This window comes from Mustela putorius, unplaced genomic scaffold (genome assembly GCF_011764305.1).
Source record: "Mustela putorius furo isolate JIRA1106 unplaced genomic scaffold, ASM1176430v1.1 tig00000281_pilon_pilon_pilon, whole genome shotgun sequence".
Lineage (NCBI taxonomy): Eukaryota > Metazoa > Chordata > Mammalia > Carnivora > Mustelidae > Mustela > Mustela putorius.
The window spans coordinates 30,530,251-30,554,391 of record NW_025421343.1 but is presented as its reverse complement, the minus strand read 5'-3'; the positions used below and the strand labels follow the sequence as shown (position 1 = coordinate 30,554,391).

Below are 24,141 nucleotides of genomic sequence, written 5' to 3'. Positions count from 1 at the left end.
CAGACACCTAACCAGCTGAGCCCCCCAGGTGCCCCTGAATTGTGTACTTTAAGTAGGTGAATTGCACAGTATGTAAATTACATCTCAATAAAATCTTTTCCCCCAAAGATTTTATTCATTTGAGAGAGAGCACGAGTGAGTGAGAGCGAGAGAGCATGGGGGGCAGGGAGTAGGCTCTCCACCGTGTAGTGAGCCCAACACAGGCCTGACCAGAGGACCCTGGCATCATGACCTGAACTGAAAGCAGATGTTTAACTGACTGAACTACCCAGGCGCCCCAGGTTAAACCTTTTTTAAAAATTAAGAAGAGGAGTAAGCAGGGGCACAGAACTACATGGAGGATTCATAAGAGTCTTACCTCTGCTTTTATGTACGTTTCGAATTTTCTAGAATAAAACATTGGATACAGTATTTCCTAGAATTCTCAGAGGTGCTTATCCTGGTGATCTCTGGCCCCCTGAAGCTCATGGACTCAGAGTAGGTTCTGTCCTCTAGAAGGGGGGGGGCAGGGCTGTTTCACACACAGCCCCGGCCAGCGCTGGCCCCTTTGGCCATCTTTCTACTCCACTCACCGCTCTGCCCCACTCATGGGCTGCTGGACTAAATAAACTCTGTCGCTGCGCCAAAAGTGGGCTTCTGCCAGGGCTGTGAGCCCCTCCCCGCCCCCTCCTCCACACCACTGACGGCTCACGTGTCCCCCCTCCACCCAGCAGGGAGTCACCTTCTACCTGCAGCCACCAGAGAGCAGCTGGGATCCCCGTGACGCAGCGCTGGCCTCTCCGTCTCAGCCCACCCCACACTCTCCATTGGGGAGAGCTCAGACACGGCTTCATACACCACCCAGGCCCCCTGGCTCTCTCATTCCTGATCCAGCAGCTTTTTCTACCAGCCCGTCTTCCCACCTCACCGTGCTTTCTGGCTCTCTGTCCTCCCAGCCATCTTCCAGAAACTTCTGCCTAAGCTCTAAGAAGTTCAGGCTCTAAGTGACACTGAATTCCTTCCCATGTGGCGCCTGAGCCCCAAGCAAATCCAGGGACCTCTGTATCTGGGCACTTATGTCCAGTCCCTGGAGGTTTGCCAAGCCCTAAAAAGCCCTGGAGAGATTCTGGAACTCAACAACATCTAGGAAGTGGGTCCAGCTATTTAGGTGGTTTTGCCTGATGTCTCACACCTGTGTGGTCCCCGACTCAACCCCCACCCAGAGCTGTAGACGGGGCTTTTGGCGTCAGGGAGAGAAGACTGGAGGAGGAACTGAAGTCAGGCGGGGACAAGCAGGGCTGGAGAGGGGGAAGGGCTCCCTAGGACACATGACAGAAGCAGAATCGCCAGGACTTGGGGACCAGGTGGATTTAAGTAAGGGTTAAGGAGATTTCCAGGTTGGGGCACCAGGTGAAAGGTGATTTCCTTAGCCGGGGTAAAAGGTAAAAGAAGAGCGAATGCAGGTGTGATTGCTGAAACGGAAGGCCTGCGGCGGGGATGGAGGCCCAGAGCTGGAAACCGAGGCCTAGAGCTGGGGTAAGTCGGGGGGAGCCCCTGCCGAGCCAGAGAAACCTCGCTCAGAGGCGTCCTTCTGAGACAGGGTGACCACAGGGCCCAGTCCTGGTTTACACCCGCTGTCCTAGAGTCTGGTTTATGCTTATTGCTCTGCGGAGGCCCTTCTTCACTCTCCAGAGTGTTCTCGTTTGGATCACAGCTGATGGGGTCACTCTTCTCAGGAGAGCCTGCCGGGCAGGGACAGACAAGTGACTCAGCCAGGCTCCTTTCAGCCGCTGGCTTCTTTCTGCCTCTTCATCTTCGGCCTTCCACCCTCCATGCCTGCCTTAGATGTATTTTCTCTTTGCTCTGCCTTCCTCTTGGCCGCTTCCCCAGGAGAAAACTCATCCCCACCCCCACAGGCCATCTGGGTTACCCCAAGTCACAACTGTGGGCGCTGAAGGAAGAGCAAGCCCAAGGGTCAGCTGCTCAGGTCTTTGTGGGGGGAAACAGGCTCAGCTGGGCTGGGGGCCGTGGGGCTGGTTATGGACTCAGCACCGGAGGGCCAGGCCTCTCAGTCACTTTCCTGCTTTGCTATTTTGGAGCCGGGCCCTTCTGCTCTTGGAGTAGCCCCTGCTGTCCTCTGCAAAAGATGGAACAGGGGACCTGAAATCTCTTCGCACTACGAAGTTGTGTTATCTTCCCTGCTGCCATCGCTCACAGGGTTCGGGGCACGTGATGTGGGAGGTTCATCCCCTGGAAGAGAGGGCTTGCATGCACGTGTGGGGGGCTCTCCCCGGGTTGGGAGGTTGAAGACTAGAGTCCGTGGAGCCCTTTAAGGACCCGCCTAGGGGCTAAGGCCTGCTGCTCCGCAGCCCACAGACCCTCGGCAGGCGTGCACGGGTTCCTGCTCACCTGCAGGAGGCACCGCAGACACACGGAGGGCCAAGGGGGTCCTCCCGCAGCGCCGCCCGGCTGAAGACACCGCGGCTTCTGGGAAGGGCTTCCCACGAGGAGCTCCTGCGCTGGAGCCACGTGGGGTCGGAAGGAGGAGGCGCCGACAGCAGAAACGGAAGAGCCCCTTAAGGGAATGGGAAAAAGGACCATGAAGGCGAGACCTGAAGCGGAGAGGGTGTGCGTGGCGCGCTGTGTGTGCTGGAGCCCCCCGGCCCATGGGACTCGGGAAAATCGGTTACAGGGCGCTGGGAGCTCGCAAGTGCCCCTTAGTGGGGGCTCAGGGGGCGAGTACTGGGGAAGGCGGTTAGGTTTTGTAGTCAAACCGGGGTACAAGCCGAGCTGCCCCTTGACCTCTCTAAGCTTCAGTCTGCTCATCAGTAAAATGGGGTTAACGAGGCGGCCTCGTCGTGTGAAGCTGGAGGTGATGGAGGCCAGGGAGGCCGAGAGCGCAGCTGCCCTATTCCGGCAGGAGCTTCGGGAAGCCGAGCAGGACCGGGTGAGTGGGTGGGTGGGTGCGTGGGCGGGCGGCGGCAGCACGAGGGGGCGAGGAGAGGCGCGGCTCCCGGAGAGGAAAGGGGGTCTAGATGCACTCGGCGGGATAGAGGAGGCTGCCCCTCGCCCCGGAGATGCCGCCGCGAGTCTTCCTGTTCGTTCCGGGCGCCCGCCTGGGTCCTCGGTCCTGAGCTGTCACCTGGACGCCCGGGGAAGGGGGCTGGCGCGCCCCCTCCGGGCGGAGAGGCGGGACTTGGCGGCGGGCGCGGGCCGGGGGGGTGGGGCGAGGGCCGGGGGGCGGGGGCAGGCGCCCCGCGGGGAGGCCTGCCACGTGACTCCCGCAGCCCGGACCGGGCCGCCAGGCGGGGAGCGCCGCGGCGGCCCCAGGAGGTGGCGGCGGGCGCGCGAGCCCGGGCCGCGCGGGACTGGCCGTCGGGGGTCCCGGGACGGCGGTCCCGGGGGCGCCCATGCCATGGAGAAGCTGGCGGCCGGGCTGGCCGGCCTGCGCTGGAGCATGGGCGCCTTCCCGCTGGACCTCATCGTCAGCCGCTGCCGCCTGCCCACGCTCGCCTGCCTCGGGCCAGGTACCGGGGCGCTGGGAAGGGCGGCCGGGGGTCCGCGGGGAAATCGGGGACTCTACGGACAGGTGAGGGGTGGGAGGAACCGTGAGGATGTGGCCCCTGCCCTCCCGCTCCCGGCGCCGGTCCTGCGCAGCTCCCGGTGCGCCTTCCCTGGAGACCCGGGACCCGAGAGCCGAGGGTCCGCCGCCTCCTGGGCCCTGCGCACGGGCACCGGGACAGAAAACCGGGACAGGCACTGAGGCCGGGCCGGGACAGAGTTTTCTGGGCCAGATAGAACCCGAAGCGTGGCGGAGGCCCCGTGCCCGCCCCGTCGGTGCATCCTTTTCGCTGCTGCTCTCAGACACCCACCCCCCCGCCCGGGCCGCGCCCCCTCTGTCCCTTTGTCTCCCGCCTCTCACCTCTATCCTCCTGCATCCCTTGGGCCTCGGTCTGTCTTCCCACCGCCGCCGCCGCCCCCAGCCCTGCTTGGCCCCTCTTGGGTCCCTTCTTGCACCTTCCTTTCGTGTCCTGAGTTGCTGTGTGCGGCCCCAGGCGGGCAGGCCACCTCGGGGAGAGACCCGAATGATTGGCCCTCCCGCCGGGCGTGCCCCTGGGTCCCCGGCCCTCCCCCACGTCTTGCCCCACTTCCCAGAGGCCCGGGTGCTCCGCTGAATGGGACTGTGCGTGGGGGCCCAAAAGGGGACTCCTAGAGGCTGCACGGAATGAGGGGACCGTTTGGAGGAAGGGGAGCTGCTCGGCTGGAGGAGGGGCGGGAGCCGGGGCTGGCAGCCAGGCCGGGGGTTTTGTGTGTGAGAAGAATAGGGGTTTGGCCCGCGTTGGCACACTCGCTTCCCTGAATGCTAATGGGGCCCGCGGCCACAGGCTCCTCTCCTCTCCATGGGGCCCGCAGCCCCTCCTCCGACCCGCGGCCGCGAGGGGTAGGCACTGTTAGCATCGGTGTGTTTCTTGGGCGCACTCCGTGGCGGCGTCGGGTCGGGGGCCATCGCCGTTGGACAGAGGTGCTCAGCAGCTCAAAGTCTTGTTCTCTGGGTCGTCAGCACGTGATCCCGAGACCCTCCGTGTCAGCATCAAGGCTGTATGTGTCTGCCTGTGAATGGGCTAAGCGGGCCCTCGGTTCTGCCTGGCCACTTCCCACACATCCTCTTTGGCATCACTCCCTCCTGGGGGTCTTTTCTGAGCTCCCCAGTCTGGGCAGGCCTCTTTGGGACTCCCATGACACCTCTGGCACCCTTGACTTGAGTCCTGTGCTCTGGTTGTCATAGTTTATTGTCCTAAGGCTGGGCTGCAGCCTCCTGGAAGGAAGACATCCTACTGAGTAAAGATTATGGACTTACCCAATGGATGAGTGAATGGTCTGGGTGTCTGTGACCATGGTGGCTATCGCTGTGGTCACCATGAGTGTGACTATGTGAACAAAAGTGTGTCTTGAAGTCTTAAAGGTCCTTGAATGTCTATGCATTTGGGAAGTCCCCTTCGTGGTGCTGTGGGACTGAGTTGTGTCAGTGGGGTGACGAGCTCCTGTCACCGGGCCAGGTGGCTGCACTGGCTCAACTGTTGGGGACCATGACCCATGGCTGCTGGTGTGTGCCCTGTGTGGCTGTGGCCGGTGTCCCTGTGGAAGGGGGGTGGGGGTAGCTGGGGCTTAGGAGAGCTTTCTCTGCCCCAGGAGGGGAGGGGTTGGAGAGGAAGGATCAGACACCCACCAACACAATGGGAGCCAGGCTCTCCCCCAAGGACCTGAACACATCCTCCGTCCGTCCAGCCCCCCCCCATCATGGAGCCCTCTGGCATCAGGATCAACCACTTCCCATTTGGTTGGGTGGCAGCAGTTTAGTAAGTTGTGTCTGAGAAGGCTGGGAAGAAGGCATCCCCCACCCCCTCTCTGCCCACCAGCTGTAGCCAGGAGACCGCTCCATGGGCCTCCTGGAAGCTGGGCCAGCCCCTCCGGCTCCCCTGGAAACCGTTGCTGGGATTGGAGCCTCCTAGGCCCAGGCCCCTCCCAACACCTCTGCCCCAGTGCAGCTCTCCCCAGAACTAGGTCCCCCCTCGAAGTACCACCCCCACCCCAACCTCAACACTGTGTTCCAGAGCCTGGGAGGGTGAAGGGCTGACAAGGGGAGAGCCAAGAAACAGCCTCTCTCAGAGGGGCCGGCAGGTATCTGAGATGCTCCTCTCTCTCCTTTGAGGGTCCCCTGAGTGTAGGAGGCTCCTGGGGCAGTGGGTGAAAAGGGGCTGCCCATGGGAGAGGCAGGAATCTGTTCCTCTAAGCCCTGCTCTTCTTCTGACTCGAGTGATGTATGGCTCTGGGGCAGCCCTCAGCTGGGCCCCACAGCAGACAGCCCTGTCTCAGCCCTGTCTGTGCTTCCAACAAGGCCCTCCTCACCTGGCTTGGGGACCGACTAGGGGGCTGAGAATCCTGCTGGTGGGCCCGTGGGCCAGCTCTAGTGTCTGCTGCTCTGTAAGTCCCCACTCCGCCCCCAGCTAGTTTGCTGCTCCCCTCTCGGAGTGCCCAGACGCCCTCACTCAATATCAAAGGTGGCCTGTTGTCTCAGTTCCTCACAGGTCTAAGTGCTCCTGGAGGGCAGGGCTGGCTCATCTGCTGGGAGGGGCCCCTCCCACTTCCCCCCTCCCCAGGGCCCCATGCGGCACTGGACCTGGGACAGCTGGTAAAGGACTCAGGGCTATGGCTGGCTTGGTTGCTGGGGCCCTGTCAGGAGACGGAGCTGGGGGCCCTGGGAGACGGGGCATGACTCATAGCCCTGAGGCCACAGCTGGCGAACTGCCTGTCCCCTGAGCACTGACCTAGACAGGATCATGGGGAGCTGTCCCCAGTCAGGGTCTTCAGGAAGAAGTGCGTCTCCTTACTCTCTCTGCCCGTCCTGATGTTGGCTTTACCTTTCTTTCCTCTTCACCCCTTGTCTCCCAGGGGAGTATGCCGAGGGGGTCAGTGAGAGAGATATCCTGCTCATTCACTCCTGCCGCCAGTGGACAACCGTGACAGCGCATACTCTGGAGGAGGGCCACTACGTCATCGGACCCAAGATTGACATCCCCCTGCAGTACCCAGGTGTGCCCAGCCAGGGACAGATGACCTAGAGCCACTGGGGGTGGAGGCAGGAGGGTAAGGGGGTGGGGCTTGGAAGAAGCTGTTGCTGATCACCTTTTGCTTGGCACAGGGCAGAGCGAGGGCCTGGCTGGAATGGGGCAGTGAGGGTTAGGGTCCAGTGGTTTTCATACTGTTCTGGGGAGTCCTGGTTTTCTTGTTGCAAACCTTTGAGGCACATTTTATTTGAAAATAGATTTTAAATGACTGATTAAAAAAATACCCGCACTCTCAAATTGCTGTGAATCAAATCTTAACCCCAGTGAGCGATGTGGGGTGTGTACCACGAGCTGCCCTCATTAAGCCTCTTTTGTACAGACCCTCGCAGAGAACGTGGCCAGGATCTTCTCAGTAGCGTGTAACCGATGTGCTTCAGAAACGAAGGGATGCCTGGGCTGATTATCTGCTGCTTCTGGCCACTGTAATCCTGATCTTCCCAATTTTTGTGTTAAATTCCTTGCTTTCATTGATGGACTTTATAAGTGTTAAAATTTTAAGCTTTTAATTAAGATTATGCTCATGAACTACTTTTGTCTTTTATGTATATGATATCGATATCCTCTAGCAGATTTTGTTTGAGAAAAGGATTCTGCTGGAAAAGGAAAGCATCGCCCTTGTATTTTACACGTGATAAAACGGAGGGTTTAAGAGGGAAGTGACTTGCCCAGGGTCACCTGGCTAGCGGGCAGCAGAGTGTGGGCTAGAACCCAGGGAGATTCGCTCCCGGGCTGGTGCTTCCTTGCACCACCCTGGCAATGCAGGGTCGTCGTCACCTGGGTGGGAAGGATGGGAATCTGGCCCCCTCCCAGCAACGCCCCTGTGGGAGCCCACGATCTCACAGATCTTGTGTGTGAAGCCCATGGCTGCCTTCCAGACACTGAGCTGAGAATTTCCTCCTTTTATCCTCACGGTCACCCTGTGAGAAAGTCTTATTCTGTTTTAAACTCACACGAGGCTCCAGGAGCTCCAGGAGCTTGCCCCCCACCCCCAGCCCTTCCTGGGTCTCCTCTGAACCAGGGAGCTAGGACTAAGACAAAGGCTTCTGCTCTTTACAATGACCCTGAGAAGTTGGTAACCCTCAGAGTCCTCACATCCCATTTAAAAGATGAGAAAACTCTCTCAAGTGTCTTTCTGACCTGGGGTTCTGTCCTGAGCCCTTGAGAAGGCCTGCTTAGAAGCTAGAAACTTCCCCTGCTAGGGATCTATCTGGTGTCTGTCTAGGAAGAGGTCCCGGGTTGTCTTCTTGAGAGAAAAAAAATAAGAAAAAGCCCTCACTATCAGAAGAGTGAATTTACTGTCCTATTTCATTTGTGTGATTAAAAATCCGGGAAACCAAGGCACAGCCTCCTAGGGAAGAGGCTTCTAGTGTGGGCGGCTTCTAGCCCTTCCCCTATGTCTTTTGGTGCTTCTGAGTGCATGTGGACGGTGCGGTCATGGGGTGACAGCTGGCCTGCAGGAGAGGCACAACTCCATCAGCATCTTTCCAGTGGGTGGCTCAGTGGGGGAGGGGAGGCCAGGCCCCTTAGGAGCAGGCGGAGTAATGAGGAAGCTGAGTGCATAGCCCAGTTCCTCCTAATGAATTAATAATGGACGGGGCTGGGGCAGTGGCTGTGGACCTGGGAGGGGTGGGGGGAGGTGGCAGGGAGGGGGAGGGCAGCCCAGCATGGGGGGAGTCAGGGGGAACCTGGCTGCTCTGAGGTAGCCCCCACTTCGAAGCTGGGTGGCCCTGGTCAGCACTCTGGGAGCTAAGCCGTATGCTTCCATTTCACAGATGGGAAAACTGAAGCCTACAGAGATTAAATTGTTTGCCTAAGGTCACACAGCTGGTTGGTGCCGGGGATGGGATACAACCAGGTCTGTCCGCCCCCAAGTGTGTGCATTTACCCATCGTTCTTGAGGGAATGGCTGCCAGGCCCGGGTGCTGGGGGGGTGGGGAGACGGGCGGGGCTGCTGTGGGCTGGATGGGGCGCTGAGCAGCAGCATGCTCGTGTTCTAGGAGGGGAGGGCAGGGACCAGGGGCAGGCTTGGTGGGGGGTAGAGGGGCAGGTCCCTGGGCCCGTGGGGCCTGCAGGGGGGCGGGGCGGGGCGTCTCAGGCCGGGGCAGGCTGGAGAGGAGGCTGCAGGGGCAGTAAAGGCTTTCCTAGCGCCTGAGTCCCCGGAGGGCTCCCTTCCTTCCTTCCTCCTGAAGTAATGACCGGTGCCGGGCCCAGGCTGCGGTGGAGGGTGGGGGGGTGCTGGCTACCATGGTTACATCGATCCACCGGCCACATCCTCCCCGGGCTGCAGCCCTGACTTGGCTCCAGCTCTCGCCACAGGGGGCAGTGGGCATTTGGCCCTGCATGGCTGCTTGGGGTTGGGGGGGCATGTGTGTGTGTGTGGGTGGCGGGGGGAGATGCGGTCCCAGTGAGGGAGGGGCAGCACACCCCCAACTCCCACCACCTGACCCCTGACCTTCTTTGCCAGGCCGGTCCCCACACAATCCCTGCTGCCCTCAAGGGCTGTGGCACATCTTAGGAGGGTCTCAGAGTGGTTAGGGCAGGACTCCCTTCCCAGCTCTCTCCTGGGCACTCGCCCTTCTTTCCTGTTTCTAGATGCTCATGGACTCGGTCCTTGGCCCGCTGTGCTTCCTACCCAGCACTGGGGAGGCCGGGTGGGGGGGTCCTCAGTCTGGGATTCCGGCTGGGTTTTGGGGAATCCAGGATCCCCCACACTGTACAGGATCCCCCACACTGTGTACAGAATGGTGTCTGTGTTCGTGCCAGGAGTACAGCTGTGGGCATTTTTCTGCGAAGAGCGTTCCCAGGGGATTAAGATCTCTGCTCTTCCTCTTTGAGCCGTCTTTTCTCCTCCGGTGGGCTGGTGACCTTCAGTCTGTCCTTCTGACCCGGAGTCCCCAAGCCCTGCCCCGGAATGCTCACCGCAGCCCCCAACACCCCTGGAGGGCCTCCCTTGGTCCCAGGACTGGCTCTGCCCTACAACGTGTCACTTCCGGTTCCCGGCTTCAGTTAGCAGCTCTGCCAGCTCCATTTTTATTTTTTCTTTCTTTTCCTTTCTTGTAGTTTCAAGTTGTGACTTCAATTTCAGTTTCCGTACAGTGTAATATTCATTTCAGGCGTAGTATTTAGGGATTCATCGCTTACATACGAGCCCTGGTGCTCAGGACAAGTGTCCTCCTTAATCCCCGTCACCTATCTGGCCCCATTCCCTGCCCACCTCCTTCCAGCAACCCTCCGTTTGTTGTCTGGCACGAAGAGTCTGTTGGGCCAGCTCCGTCTGTGCTGCGGCCGGTGGCCCGAGTCCTTTCCTCCCCTGCCTACTCCTCATCCAGCACCAGTCTTCCTTCTGCAGACCTCTGGGTCTGCTCGACTTCGCGCTTCCCCCAGCGGCTGCCCCGGCCCCCCTGCAGCACGGACCCTGGTTTACATGACTGGCTGCCCCACTTTATTTACAGAGCTCAACTTGGATCTTGGCATTTCGTTGCTCAAAACACTCTAATTGCTTTCATTGCTTTTTCTTCCTTCCTTTTCTTTTTGTTCCTTCCTTCCCTTCCTTCCTTTCGGAGGCTCAGATGACCCTTTATCGAAATACTTTCCTTTCTGGTTCTTAGTTAGTGGGGTATTCTCCTGCACCCCTGTTGATGCCGTCTATGATGTCACGAAGGTGGCAACCGTCAACATGGCCGCCTACAGACTGGGCAGATCCCAGGATCTCTTAAATGGTTCCAGAGAGTTCTCTGGCTAAAGACGTGTGCCACTTCTGTGAGGCAGTGTTGACAACTCCTCAAAAGTGATGTTTCCACTGTGATTCTGGTCGTTCTGCTTCTGTCTCTTCGCGGTTCATTGAGGACTTTGATGATCAGAGGCACGAGTTCAATCTGGGCCTTTCTGTCCTGAATGGTCAGTGTCACTGTCTCCCTCACTGCTGACCTGGGCGAAGTCCTCACTCACCTTGTTTGGAGACATAACCAGGGGGCCCATCTTGGGGGCCCAGCACACGTGGCCCCAACTTCCCCACTGGTGCCCTTCAGGTATAAAACTTTGATCTCATTGGGGTTGAATTTAGGCGAAAAGCCAAAAAGCCAAGAACTCATTTTTTCCTGAGTGGAATCCTTCCGCCTTAATCTGGCATCCAGAGCTCTTCATCACGTGGGTGCTACGTCCCCTGCTGTCTTCCCCTTAAGTCCAGGCCACAGGGACTCCCCGCATCGGGCAGCAGTGTGCCCTTGTGACTTGGTCTGGTTCATGCCAGCTCTTCCGTGTGCATGGTCTGTTCGATAAAACTCTTCTCATTCCCAAGCTCCCCTCGGGCTGCCAGGCAGGTTGCCTCTAAGTCCGTGGTCCTCTGGCTCTCTAGTTCCAGGTTCCCTGGGTGCTCACCATCATGCCCACTCTGTCAGAGTCCCTAGGTTTGCACCCTCTGTCGGGTCTAGCCCAACGTCTGGCACACACAGGGTGCTCCATAGCTGTTTGTAGAACAAATACGTGCTTGGGCCATGATGGCAGCAACCCCCAGGAAGACTGTGGAAGCTAAAAGCCACCTCGTCTCCCCTTGGCCTATTGTCCCCTCACCCGAGGTGCCCCTCTGTCTGTGGAAGGTCTGAGAAGAGGTCATCCGTCCGCACATCCGGGAGTTTCACAGCCTGTCTTTGTGCTCAAGTTGGTGGGCACATAACACGTGTGTGGCCAGTGAGGTGTGACTGTTTACACAAGGCTGTCAGCTTCATGGATTAGCCTCCTCCTCTATAAGTCTGTGTCTATTGGGGGCCTCTGCTGAGCCAGCCAAAGCCGCCCTGGACTTCAGGCTTGGAAGGCCTCCTCTGCGGGAGAGAATTTTGCTGGGCTCAGTTCAGAGGCCTCTGGGACAGTGCGGCTGGATGTTGGACCAGGCCAGGGGCTGGGAACAGAGCTGGGGCCTGAGCAGTGGTTCTGGGGCCTCCAAGGCCTACGGCCGAGCCCTTGGTCTGCCCAGTGCAGCGGTGTGCATGCATCGGCAACCCAAGGTACTGGATGCCAGATCGAGACAGGGCCCCAAATTTCCTGTTCCAGCACCTTCAGATGAGGGCTCAGAGAAGGGAAGGGACTTGTCTAGGGTCAGAGCAAGTCAGAGTGGAGCTGGGACAAAGCCAGAAGCCAGCATCTCCAGTGCCACAGTGATGCTGGGCTAGAGGCCAGCTCTGTGTGCGAGTGCTCGGCTGCCTCTCTGCATTTGGATTTCTCTGGGCGGGCAGCTGCTAACCTCCTCACCCACCCGCAAGCCCTCCCTGGGGTGCTAGATGCTAAGTCTGTGTTCGCGTTCGCCCTTGAGCCAGCCGACCAGCATCTCCTGCTTCCTGCTAGTGCAAAGCTGCCTTCCTGCCTGCAGGAGTTCCAGTGGGACTGGCTGAGATGAGCGTGGCAGGAAGGGACTAGCATAGCAGGCAGGCCTGCCCTAGCAGCCTGTGTTCTCCTTTGCAGGGAAGTTCAAGCTCCTGGAGCAGGCCCGGGATGTGCGGGAGCCAGTGAGGTACTTCAGCAGCGTGGAGGAGGTGGCCAGCGTCTTCCCTGACCGCATCTTTGTGATGGAAGCCATCACCTTCAGTGTCAAGGTCAGTCCTTACCACACCAGCCAGGGTGCCCCGACACTGGTTGGAGGGTTGCCCTTAGTTAGAAAGTGTCAGTGTGGCTCCTGGCAGCTCCTCGACGGCATTTGGCCTGATGGGACCGTATCAGGAGAGTTAGGTGAATGACCCTGGCCTGCAGAACTTTCTGAAAAGGGGGCGAGGCAGGAGTAAGTGTGTGTGAAGCATCATGCTCTGACTTCGAGACCTTTAGGGCAGCCTGTCCTAGCATCCACTGGTGTAGGGGTAGTGGTTGTTGGGGGGCTGAGGGGGACACAGTACTAACAGTCCCCCCGCTTGTGTACGGATCACCCTTTACTGTTTACCAACCCTTATCCGTCAACTCATTTCTCTTCACAGTAGCTTTGTTGAGTGGATGGAGCATTATTACTGCCCAAACTGTAAAGATAACGATAATACAAGTTCTCATTTATTGGATATTTTCCCAGTATGTCACTTTACACACAGCAGTCCTTTCAAGTGAGAGTTACTACGGGAGGCAGTGAAGGCCCCAGAGGTAGCTCATTCAAGGCTGCACAGCTGCTCTGGGGCCTCTCCAGGAGGGAAGGCGCGTCCCCGACCCCCTAGTCCAGTGGTCTTGATCAGGTTTCAGCCCAAAGAATGCTCGCTCCGCAAAGGGTGGCTTTCCCTGGGGCTCTGTCTAAGGCCTCCCCGCGTCTCTGGGCTCTGCAGGTGGTGTCGGGCGAATTCAGCGAGGACAGCGAGGTGTACAACTTCACGCTGCACGCGGGCGACGAGCTTACCCTCATGGGCCAGGCGGAGATCCTGTGCGCCAAGACCACCAAGGAGCGCTCGCGCTTCACCACGCTGCTGCGCAAGCTGGGCCGGGCAGGGGCGCTGGCCGGGGTGGGCGGCAGCGGCGGCCCCGGGGGTGCGGGGGCCACGGGCGGCAGCACCAGGGCCATCAAGGGCAAGATGCCCTGCCTCATCTGCATGAACCACCGCACCAACGAGAGCCTGAGCCTGCCCTTCCAGTGCCAGGGCCGCTTCAGCACGCGCAGCCCGCTGGAGCTGCAGATGCAGGAGGGCGAGCACACGGTGCGCGCCATCATCGAGCGCGTGCGGCTCCCGGTGAACGTGCTGGTGCCCAGCCGGCCGCCGCGCAACCCCTACGACCTGCACCCGGTGCGGGAGGGCCACTGCTACAAGCTGGTCAGCATCATCTCCAAGACCGTGGTGCTGGGGCTGGCGCTGCGCCGCGAGGGCCCGGCTCCGCTGCACTTCCTGCTGCTCACCGACACGCCGCGCTTCGCGCTGCCGCAGGGCCTGCTGGCCGGGGACCCGCGCGTGGAGCGCCTGGTGCGCGACAGCGCCTCCTACTGCCGCGAGCGCTTCGACCCGGACGAGTACTCCACGGCCGTGCGCGAGGCCCCGGCCGAACTCACCGACGACTGCGCCAGCCCGCGCCGTGCGCGCCTCTGTCTGCCCGCGCCCCCGCGCGCCCCAGCCCTCGCGCGCGCCCCCGGCCCGCCCGGCGATGGCGACCAGGAGTACGTGAGCCCGGACTGGGCGGGCGCGCAGGATCCCGCCGGGCCGCCCGCGGAGATCCCCTACGAGGAGCTGTGGACGCACCAGGTTGCCGAAGGCCTTGCAGAGGGCCGGGCGCGGCCGCCCCCGGGGCCCGACCTTATCTCCTTCGCAGCCCCCGGGCCGTCCCGCCTGGAGCCTGAGGCACCGCCGCCTCCTGTCCCCCCCAAGTCCGAGGCGGTGAGTGGCCCTGATGTAGGCCGGAAGGGTGGGAGGCAAGGAGCCGAGCTGGGGGCTCGCTCTTCTCAGGGGATGGAGGTGGCCAGCCAGAGGCAAGTTCTCCTGAGCCCTAGGCTCCTGCTTCTGGAGTGTGTGACGGGATGGGGGGTAGGCAGGCGAAGGGGAGAAGAACAAGGGGAAAGACATAAGAGCATATTTGTAGTAAAGGATGCTAGAGGCTGTGGCATTGGAAATTCTGGAGATAAAGATGCTAGTAGGTCTTTAGCTTGAAAGAATTTGGGATGGGCTCTGAAGGTCCCACAGAACAGGAATCCTTTAAACTGATAAGAACAGATACTACACTTGATCTTTGCCAAAAGGCTGAGAAGCGATCCAGGAATCCTTTAAGTTGTAAGTGAAAAGAAGGTCCCATGATGGAATAAATCTAGAAATATGTAGTGATGATTCCTAACTCCCCCTCTCCTCACTTTGGAGCCACAGAACTTTGGTTTATTAAAGGCTCTGAGAAGTCCTGCACCAAGGAACCCTGTTTATGCCTAACGCAGAACTTCCCAACCATACTTGTCCACAGAAATGGGCTATAGCTATTAACAGCCCTGAGAGTCCACTTTGAGTATTTGACCTATAAAGAAGGGGTACAGATGGCAGATACTTGTCCTTCCCTTTCTTCTCCCTGTCAATACCACTTTCATTTTCCTTTTTTTTTTTTTTTAAGATTTATTTATTTGACAGGCAGAGATCACAAGTAGGTAGAGAGACAGGCAGAGAGAGAGGGGGAAGCAGGCTCCCCACCAAGCAGAGAGCCCGATGCGGGGCTCGATCCCAGGACCCTGAGATCATGACCTGAGCTGAAGGCAGAGGCTTCAACCCACTGAGCCAACCAGGCGCCCCCCACTTTCCTTTTCCTTAAGGGACTAGGTTGACTAACCTGTTTTGATCTACTTCTGTATTCTCTTACACTCACGATGGATTTCCAAGGCCGTGGGAGATGGTGTATGTGGGCTCTCTCAGAGTGACAGGCTGGAGAGGCTACCAGGGGTGGGGTGGGTGAGTAGTTGGAGGTAAGGCAAAGGCAGTCTCATGGCAAAGGGTCAGGCCCAGACACCCTCCTCACCCAGCTGCTTGGGAAAGGGAGAATTAGGAGAGTCCACTGCTTGGGACAGGGCGTGGAGTCATGGCCTTCTGCTTGCAGGTGAAGGAGGAGTGCCGCCTGCTCAATGCCCCCCCTGTGCCTCCCCGGGGCGGCAATGGCAGTGGCCGGCTCTCGGGCAGCCCCCCGGTGCCCCCACGGTTCCCCAAGCTGCAGCCTGTCCACTCACCTAGCTCCAGCCTCTCCTACTACTCATCTGGCCTCCAGGATGGGTGAGCCCCTGCCTTCTCTTGGTGCTGGGTCCTCCTGAGGGGCACTGAGGAGGGGAATGGCCGGGAGAGGGGAGCCAGAGCCAAGGGAGGAAGAGTCCAGGCCTGCCGTTCAGAGCGGATGGGCTGCTGCTTTGCTTTCCACCTTCCTGCTTCAGCTTGTTCCCGGCGAGTGGATGGGAACCCTGCTCAGGTTCCCTCCAGCCTGGGATCGGCCACAGGGACTGCTCCTTGCTCTATTAAAGTGTTTATGTAATTCAGTTTAGTTTAATTTTTCTTGGGGTGGGAGAGGCTGGAAGACAGACATGGGCAGACCCGGGGCCGGTGGGGAGGTGGTGGTCTCGGGCCTTGGGGGCTGGGGCGCGAGCAGGCATTCCTGAGATCCGAGTGGCAGTCTCTGGCCTGGCGGAGCGCTGTGCTGTGCCCTAGGAGCCTGTGGCGTTTCCCTCTTGCACTGGCTTACCTTTCCGTGCGTGTCTTGCTCTCTGCCCACAGGACAGGCTCCCGCAGCGGCAGCGGCTCTCCGTCCCCGGACGCCTACTCCCTTTATTGCTACCCGTGCACCTGGGGAGACTGCAAGGCGGGCGAGTCGTCCAGCCGCCCACCCCCGGGACCCCTGCCCTCGACCACGCAGCCCAGCCAGGCTGCCCGGGCCCTTGCAGAGCCTCTGAGCAGTCGAGCCACCTCCCTCCTGGGGGCTGACACCCCCGTTCAGGCGTACCACAGCTGCCCGCCTCTGCTCAAGCCCTCTCACCCCCAGAAACGCTTTGCTCCATTCGGAGCTCTCAACCCCTTTTCGGGGCCTGTCTACTCCTCAGGCCCTTCAGCAGCCTCCTCTTCTGGGCCCACCACCAATGCGGGTCCCCTGGCTACCTCCAGCCCTGCCTTTTCCCCAGGCCCAGGCTCCCCAGGCCAGGCCTATTCAGCTGCTCCCCCCTCGTGCCCCACCTCGTCGTCCTCTTCCTCTGAGTGGCAGGAGCCAGCCCTGGAGCCCTTTGATTCCTTCGAGCTGCGCCAGGGCAGTTCCCCGGAGCCCGAGCTGTTGCGCTGTCAGGAGCCCAGAGCGGTGGGGGCTCCCTGCCTTTCGCCACTTGGACCCCCCAAGGCCTTTGAATCCGAAGGTTTGGTGCTGCGGCAGGTCCCCACCCCGCTGTCACCGGTGGGCCTGCAGGGGCCTGAGGCAGGCGGAGCACGGCTCCTTCTGCCCCAGGGGCGCCTGGAAGGGCCTCCTGCCAGTCCCCGGGAGGGGGCTGCAGGCTGGGGAGGCCGGGATGCCTCCTCCTGGCAGCCCCCTGCTGACCTGTCTGCGCTCTCCCTGGAAGAAGTCTCTCGAAGTTTGCGTTTCATTGGTCTCTCGGAGGACGTGGTGAGCTTCTTTGCCCGAGAACGCATTGACGGCAGCATCTTTGTGCAGCTCAGCGAGGACATCCTGGCCGATGACTTCCATCTCACGAAGCTGCAGGTCAAGAAGATCATGCAGTTCATCAAAGGCTGGAGGCCCAAGATCTGAGCCTCCCAGCTCACGGCTGCACAGCTGGGACGCTGGCCTGGAGGCCACAGGGGTTAGCCACGGGTCTGCGGGGGGACAGTGGGCCCAGAGCAGGTCCTCCTGCAAGGAGAATCCGTGCCAAGACTGAGGCAGCCAGGTGGCCCCTCTGAGGGAATCCAGGGGAGACACACTTGGAAAATGGGGGCATCTGACCTTTGTTCTGAGAGGCACCGGTGTGCCCCTGGGCCCGGGGACACATTGCTGGGATTCCCACGGTGGCGGGATGGGGTGTCAGAAGCTGGCCAGCATGGTGACCCGACATCCTCCCCCGCCCTTGTGGAGAGTGTCAGACATCTTGCACTTCTCAAGCTTGTAGGTTCAGGTTAGAGACAAGGGCAGACGGGCCATCATTTAAGCACAAATTCCCCAAGTGCCCCCCCCCCCGCCCCCGTGCTCTGTGGGCTTTTGGCCTTGGCCACCCCAGAGTCTGGGGGCCCTTCCTGTATCTCTGGGATGCCCTTCCTTTCCCCTTGTATGAACTCAGGCCCTGGCCCCAAGCACAGGTGTGTCAAGCCTGTGTCGCTGTGCCTCAAGGCTCTGGCTCAAGGCGCTGGTTGGCGGGGGAGGACTCCGGAAGAGCACAGCTCTGCCGCTGACCCGCTCACCTAGCTAGGGAGGCCGATGTTCTAGACGTCTCTAGCGCCCCCGCTGCTGCCTTCCGTCCTTCGGGTTGGGTCGGGTCTGAGGTTCTCACTCCCTGGAGAAGGGGGTAGATTGAAGTCAGCTGCTCCTGGATTGTAGCGGCAAGTGGCCTCCAAGCACTCCCACTTCTGCCCGGCTCCTGCCCCCTTCACTGGGCTCCAGCGAACACCTGGTGTCCTTCTCTGGTCTGTCACTGGCCCAGGTGGGATGGTTGGGAAAGAGAACACCGTGGCTTGGGAAAACCGGCTTTCTCCTTGCTCCTGGAGCCCAGGCCTCCTGCGCTTGTGCCTATGCCTGTCAGGTCTCTGGGGCCTGGAACCGGGCGTGGCAGTCCGCTGGCACCGGGAGCAGGCTGGCCGCTGTGTCCAACCAGCCGTCCCCCCACCCCCAACTCTCCCGGTCCCCCTTCCCCCGCCCCCCGGGGCTGCACTAACTCTCCTCATGCCACTAGCGGCAGGCCCCAGCCGGACCAGCCTTCTCTTCTGCCTTACCTAGCCTACCTACCTAGATATTTATTTGCTCCATTTTCCTCTGAAGTATAGTGAGGCCACGCTGGTGCTCGCGCCCTGGGCAGTCGCCTCCCCTCGGGGCCAAGGGGAGTCCGGAAGTAGAGCACACACGCTGATGCTGAAGCATTGGGCTTCCCTGCCCATCACTCTGTGAATCCTCAAGGACTCGTGAAATAAATGCTAGAGCACTGAACAGGAGTCGGGGGGCAACTCTGGGTGTCGACCCTCTTCCTCTGGAGGGCCCAGGGGACCGGCAGGTACAAGGCATAAGCCTCCAGGCAGGGGAGGACTTTGGAGTGGGGTGTGCACGTGGCCCACTCCTGGGTTCCCTTCCGAAAGCCCCTCCTCAGCCCCTCCCCTACAAGAACCTTCCATCTCTCACCAGCGTTTCAACCCAATTCCTAGTGCTGCTGACTGGAAAGCTCCCTGTCCTCAGCTGGCGCCCAAGTTTAAGTTCCTGCACTGACCAAACGGCTGCCTGACGCCCTCCCAGAGCCCCCATTTAGAATCCCGTTAATGGCTCTGCGTAGAGCATCCGTTCCCTATTTCCTACTGGTCATCTGAAAATCCCAGCACACAGGTGACTTGGTTTTAGGGTTTGGCTTCGCAGCACCTGGGAGTGGTCCGTGGAATCGGCACGAGGCTCTCTGTCCACGGGTCCCAGCAAAGCTGGCGCCAGGGGTCGGCGAGGCACCGGCACGTGGAACAGAGGCAGGAGCAGTGGGTCACGGCGTACTGGGACTTCAGTTCTGCACACGTGTAGTGTGGGCCCCTCCACCAGACTGGGCAGGAGCCCCGAGGCTGCTTCCACACACCGGGGTCTGCTGCCCCTGGCACAGGATCAAAGGGACTCCCTGGCCCAGAGGGCACCGGGAGGGCAGAGCGCCAGTGGGTTGGCCGGGCACTCCTTGAACAGCTCACCATGTGGTCTCCGGTGATCCACCCATTCTCCCATGCTCAGGGTCAGCCAAGACGAGCAGGATCTACTGGCCAGGAAAATAGTCTCTCCTCTGCTTCACTCCAGTGTTAACATCCCGAGAGCACATGAGTCCCACTACGAAAAGCACTGGGTGCCATGGTACCATGAGGCATTACAGTTTGGGGAAGGAAGTCCCTTACAACCTGGCCTCCAAGCCTGTGGCACTTCAGCTGCTCTGTTCAGTCAGGCCTGTCTCCCAGGGCAAGAGGAAGCCTGCTGGAGCAGGTCTATACGGCCAGGTTCCGAAGGCTTTAGTGCGTTAAGTCCCCCTTTATCATCACGGTCTCTGTCTCAAGGGGCTGTCTAAAACTATCCCAACACATTCACACCCAAAAAGCCCAGGGCTTTATTCTAAATCCTTGAAGGGAGGGGGCTTAACCCAGAAGGACACAGAAGAAAAAGGAGCAGGGAGGCAGAGAGGCTGTTAAGAGTTGGTTTTTATTGTTATCGTGTACGTGGCCGGGTGCAGAACTGCCCGGGGCCACCCCTGGCCACCCCCAGCCCTGGCGGAGCCCGCAGCAGGATGGCTCTGGAGCCAGCTTTCGGTGTGGCTCACGGGCTCCTGGCATGAAGTGCAAACATTCACAGCCAGACTCCACCGGGAGGGAGACTCTGTCCTAGCTGAAGGCACTTTAATCAGGACGCACACCCAGGGCCAGAGCTCGCCTGCCTTCTGGTTACGCCGATGCAGCCAGACGCCGCTCTGCTGGCAGCTGGGTGAGGGGCCGGAGCAGGGCCAAGGGCCCGCTCACTGGTAGAACTTCTTGTTAGGGCTGTTAGCGTGATCGATGAGCAGCTGGCACGGGGTGAACTGTTTTCCGTAGGCGGCCTCGTACCTCCTGAGCCGGTCCACTACCTTCTGAGCACCGTACAGATCCACGAAGCGGAAGGGCCCTAAAAGCAAAGACAGGACCTGCTGCAGGAGACGGGACAAGCTCTCGGACAGAACAAGCTGCCTGCCCTGCCCAACCCGCAAGACCAACCTCCGAGACACGGGGGGAAGCCGAGCCCGAAGACCGCGCCGATGTCTCCCTCTGTGGGTGTGGCCAGGATCCCTTCCTGCAGGCACATGACCGCCTCGTTCACAAATCTGGTCACCAGGCGGTACTGGATGTCTTCGTCGGAGGAGCTGCCAACAGGGAGAGACACTCAGGTAGATGAAGCGTCCCGGGGAGGGACGCAGGAGCTGCGGCTGCAGAAGCGAATGGCGCTCCGAGGGCCAGCCAGTCCGCAGCTCGCGATGGTGCAGAGACGAGCCCGCGGGAGGGCAGCTCTGCTCCGGGAAAAGGTGGCTCAGAGCTCATCGGCCTAAGTAACCAGAGGCTGGCAGCTAGCGCAGGGCTGGGCAGAGCAGACAGAATCTCCTGCCACCAGCAGCTGTCAGTTACGAATGACAGAGAGGGTCTGGCGGGGTGAGAGGGCCCAGGATGCCAGGTTTTCTATTGCCCTCCAGACCTCCAGAGGGAAGGCTGGAGCAGGGGTCTTTCCGAGGCTCAGCTGTAGTCTTGACCCTGACGCGGGGCAGAAAACGAGATGGCATGTGGAAGGCAGAAGGGTTCTGGTCAGTTAAGGGGAGTAGCAAGGAGAGCTGGAAGAGGGTGGAGCAGCTCTGGGCTGAAGAGAAACCGGTTTCCGCACTACAAGCTACTGAAGTTAACTCACACTTCAGACTTCGGGGGCACCTTCAGACTTGCCAGAATGCCATCCATGTCAGAATTCACATTCTTGTTCTTCACACCCTCCTGATAGATGTAAAAGCCCTTCCCAGATTTGCGACCTAAAAGAAGCCAGAGAGGGGAGAATGACGGGATCTCAGAGCTCAGGCCTGCGGATTCTCTTCTCTCCTAGTCTGATGTACGGCTCCAGCCTCTCAACTGTATCCCTGCATGTGTCTGTCTAGCTAACCCTAGAGATTTCACGTTTGTCCACAAGGCTGACAAAGAAAGAAAAATGATCTTGTGTTTCTTGGGCTTTCAAGTCTGTGGATGCGGGTGGGAAAGAGCACTTGGGTGAGCTTTCCTTCCAGCCATTATGCAACACCAGGGCCTAGTAGACGCCCCGGTCCTAGGGTTGCTTCTGCTGCTCCTTTGCCGAGACAGAAAGCCAGCTCTGGCAGGCCTCAACCACGTGCTCTGTGCTCAGAGGGGTCACCTCCTCCACACAGGTGGCCAGACAGCACGGTAAAGCCTGGGGGCCGAGTCTGCTCCCGCAGGATCACAGGTGTGTGAGAGGCCTTGGGCCAGATGAAAATGTCGGGCTTGCACACCCTGGCCAATGGCAGGGCCTCAGGCCAGGGTTGTCATGCAATCATTTAAAAAAAACTCCCCCTGATGTGGGCTCAATGTTAGGAAAGACTCTCGCCCACAGGCCTTCTGGAACTGTGTGTCTCAGGAAACTCTGCTCTCAGAGTGTTAGTTTTCTCTGAGGCTACTCACCCAGGAAGCCCCTGGACACCATCTGCTTCAGCAGTTCTACGCTCCCACCTCCAAACCGCTCCCCGAAGGCTTTGCCCAGATCTTCTGACACGTGTTTTGCTACATCCACACCCACTTCATCGACCAGTGTGGCAGCACCCACAGGAAAGCCAAAGCTTGTGGTGAGGGAATCCAGCTTCTTGGGCTCAACTCCTTCCTGAGTGGGAGGTAAGCAGGGACCTTAGAGGAGGAAGGCATTCCGGACCCTCTGCCAAGGGCTCCCCATGCTGGCCCTCTGGCACAGGGCCGGTCCGACACCCGCTTCTCTCCGGGGTGCCACCTGGCCGGGCCCAGGACTAAGGCCGGCCCACTCAGGGAAAGCAAAGGAGGTTTGGGAGCCACCGGGGGAAAGTCTGGGCCTTCCCTAACCCACAGCACTTTAAGGCCTGAACAACTTCAGAGGTGAACACACTATTCATTTCCTTCTTGTCTGCAATTCGGACCCTCAGCAGTGATGAGATTCCATGGCAGGCGGGCGAGGTTTCTCCACAGCTGGGAGCAGAGATCGCCCCCCGGAGCCTGTGCCTGAGAAGGCACCCCCAGAGGGGTGCGTGCAGAAGCTGCTCCAGGACCAACCAGACCAAGCGGACCTGTCTGTTCTGGGTGGTTCCGGCCTCTAAGGGAGGCAGACGCTGTGCAGAGCACTGTCAGGAGGCGTCTGGTCCTAGGGAGCAGTGAGGGGAGTGAGGGAGCAGAGCTCAAGTTCTGCCCGCTGTAGGGCAGCAAAGGCCGTGATTTTCTACCATGGTGTGGAAGGATCAGGCACAAAAGGGCCGCCTTGGAGAAGAGCCTGGACTTAAATGTATTAGAAGGAAGCCTGTTCACCTTAGCAGTACCAGTGTGGAGGACTGGTTTAAGAAGTGGGAGACGCTGCCGACATTCCACGAGCAGCACTGACCTGTAGGATTCTGAGGACTTCAGACATCATGGGTGCGAGACACCTGGTGGTGTAGAAGCCAGGTCCGTCCTGCCAAGGGAGAGAACGTGAGCTCGCTGGCCCCTCCACTGTGGGTACGATGCAAGGCCAAAAGAAGGTTCTCTTCCCCACGTGTCCTCTCAAATACAAGGTGATTTATATTCCCAAACAGAATCATCAAAATTACATGGCAGTGGAAGCCACAGCCAAGGCAGCACGGCTTGAACCAAAGAGCACAGCAGAGGGTTTCACAGCCACCCGCAAGTTCTGGAAGGGCTGGGAGAACCGGCCACATCCCAGCCACTCCCCCTCTCAGACACTGACTCAGCAGCCCAGTCCGCACCACACACAACCAAGGGGAAATCCTACTAAAAGGTGACCTATTTGCCCCAGAACAGTCATAAACCTGAAGGTATAAGGAATCTGTGCAAACATTCACAGCCAGACTTCACTGGGAGGGAGACTCTGTCCTAGCTGACGGCACTTTAATCAAGGCGGCACACCCAGATCTGCCGCTCTGTTACACAACTCCTTACTTTAACCACAATGATGACCTTCCCCTGCTTGAGCCCAACGGCTACGGCCGAAGCGGTTGTGTCCTTAGACGTCTTGTCGGTAGTGATGATCTCTAGCAGCTGCATCTTGTCCACAGGAGAGAAGTAGTGCATGCCGATCACCTGCACGGGGAACACAAAGCCACCGGCTCGAAGACCGTGGGGAGGGAAGCGGACAGCACTCCGTGTTTTGGTAGGAAAGCAAGGGAAGTCATCTGAGTAGTTTGGCTCTGTGGTTCTTTCCTAAAAAGCTCAGTATTCTCAGAGGGCTCACTAGAATCTTCTTCCAACTGCTTCTAGGGCAACATATCCTACTAACAATTAATGCCAAAATCACAGCTAACGACTCATCAGGGAAGAATGAATGAAGGTTCCACTCCCATTACTGACACTGGGGGCTTAGAGGGCCCACTGTTTTTGAGATGGGGGAGGCAGAGGTAGGCAGAGGAACCCATTAATATGCTGGACTGTCAGAGATGTATCTGCTTTTTACACACGTGGGTCTCACTACCAGGGTACTGGGTTTAAATAACAACAACGTTCAGGGATGCCTGGCTCAGTTGGTTCAATGTCCAACTCCTGATTTTGGCTCAGGTCATGGTCTCGGGTCATGAGATCAAGCCCTGTGTTGGGGTCTGAGCTCAATGGAGAGTCTGGGATTCTCTCTCTCCCTCTGTCCCTCTCCCCAACTCCCACACTCTCTCTTTTTCAAATAAATTAATCTTAAAATTATCAGTTCAAATGCACCTGAAGATTCATTAAACCAATGATTCTCAAAGTGAAGCGATGGGACAGCAACATTAGCATCGCCTGGGAAACTTGAGAACTACAAATTCTCCGGTCCACCCCAGATCCAGATCTACTGAATGAGAGGCTAGGGGCAGGGCCCAGGACTGTGTTTAAGAAGTCTTCCAGGTAATTCTGATATATGCTGAAGTTCAGAACCTCCTCCTCAAGTTAACAATTAGACAGTCCTCCCAACTGAGCTGCTGTGGGAGAGAATGATTTAATCCTAAAATTGGTAGCTTTGCCCCTCTTACCCTTGCGTTAGCTGTAAGCTACAACTAATGATAACTACCAGTTGCTGACTGCTGGCTACCCACTGTTCTTTAATGCCTTTGCCATTTATTCCTTACATTTAACCCATCACTCTGTGAACTAGTCAGTCTTATCCAGATGATGGGAAAAGAGTCACCAGGAGGTTAAGACTGGGAGCTCAGGGTCCCTTA

The 24,141-nt window shown here is 59.0% G+C and overlaps 2 protein-coding genes and 1 pseudogene across 3 annotated transcripts in view; 1 reads left to right on the top strand and 2 right to left on the bottom strand.

Moving 5' to 3' along the window:
- Window positions 1-3,256: 3,256 nt before the first annotated feature.
- Window positions 3,257-19,279, top strand: GAREM2 (GRB2 associated regulator of MAPK1 subtype 2). Its single transcript, XM_045079293.1, has 6 exons — window positions 3,257-3,506; window positions 6,430-6,570; window positions 12,060-12,190; window positions 12,896-13,930; window positions 15,123-15,292; window positions 15,785-19,279. The coding sequence occupies exons 1-6, from the start codon at window positions 3,395-3,397 to the stop codon at window positions 16,797-16,799; spliced, it is 2,604 nt and encodes an 867-aa protein (XP_044935228.1). The 5' UTR covers window positions 3,257-3,394; the 3' UTR covers window positions 16,800-19,279.
- LOC123391806 lies at window positions 14,183-14,302 on the bottom strand (annotated as a pseudogene).
- A 108-nt stretch (window positions 19,280-19,387) lies between the features above and the next one.
- HADHA (hydroxyacyl-CoA dehydrogenase trifunctional multienzyme complex subunit alpha) overlaps window positions 19,388-24,141 on the bottom strand; it is a 47,923-nt gene continuing 43,169 nt past the window's right edge. Inside the window, exons 15-20 of one of the 2 annotated variants that reach the window (XM_004781387.3) lie at window positions 22,895-23,035; window positions 22,341-22,409; window positions 21,404-21,599; window positions 20,631-20,745; window positions 19,952-20,097; window positions 19,388-19,881 (exon numbers count right to left, since the gene is read on the bottom strand). In XM_004781387.3, the coding sequence (XP_004781444.1) occupies window positions 19,745-19,881; window positions 19,952-20,097; window positions 20,631-20,745; window positions 21,404-21,599; window positions 22,341-22,409; window positions 22,895-23,035 (804 nt within the window). In that variant the 3' untranslated portion in view covers window positions 19,388-19,744. The remainder of the gene's footprint in view (window positions 19,882-19,951; window positions 20,098-20,630; window positions 20,746-21,403; window positions 21,600-22,340; window positions 22,410-22,894; window positions 23,036-24,141) is intronic. The other variant, XM_004781386.3, reaches the window with a different exon arrangement.

What these genes read in the sequence shown, in the direction of transcription:
- GAREM2 (XM_045079293.1), top strand. Translation starts at nt 3,395, where the DNA reads ATGGAGAAGCTGGCGGCCGGGCTGGCCGGCCTGCGCTGGAGCATGGGC. An exon ending in GCTCGCCTGCCTCGGGCCAG is followed by an intron (nt 3,507 to 6,429) that starts GTACCGGGGCGC and finishes CTTGTCTCCCAG; the next exon opens with GGGAGTATGCCGAGGGGGTC. An exon ending in TCATCTGGCCTCCAGGATGG is followed by an intron (nt 15,293 to 15,784) that starts GTGAGCCCCTGC and finishes CTCTGCCCACAG; the next exon opens with GACAGGCTCCCGCAGCGGCA.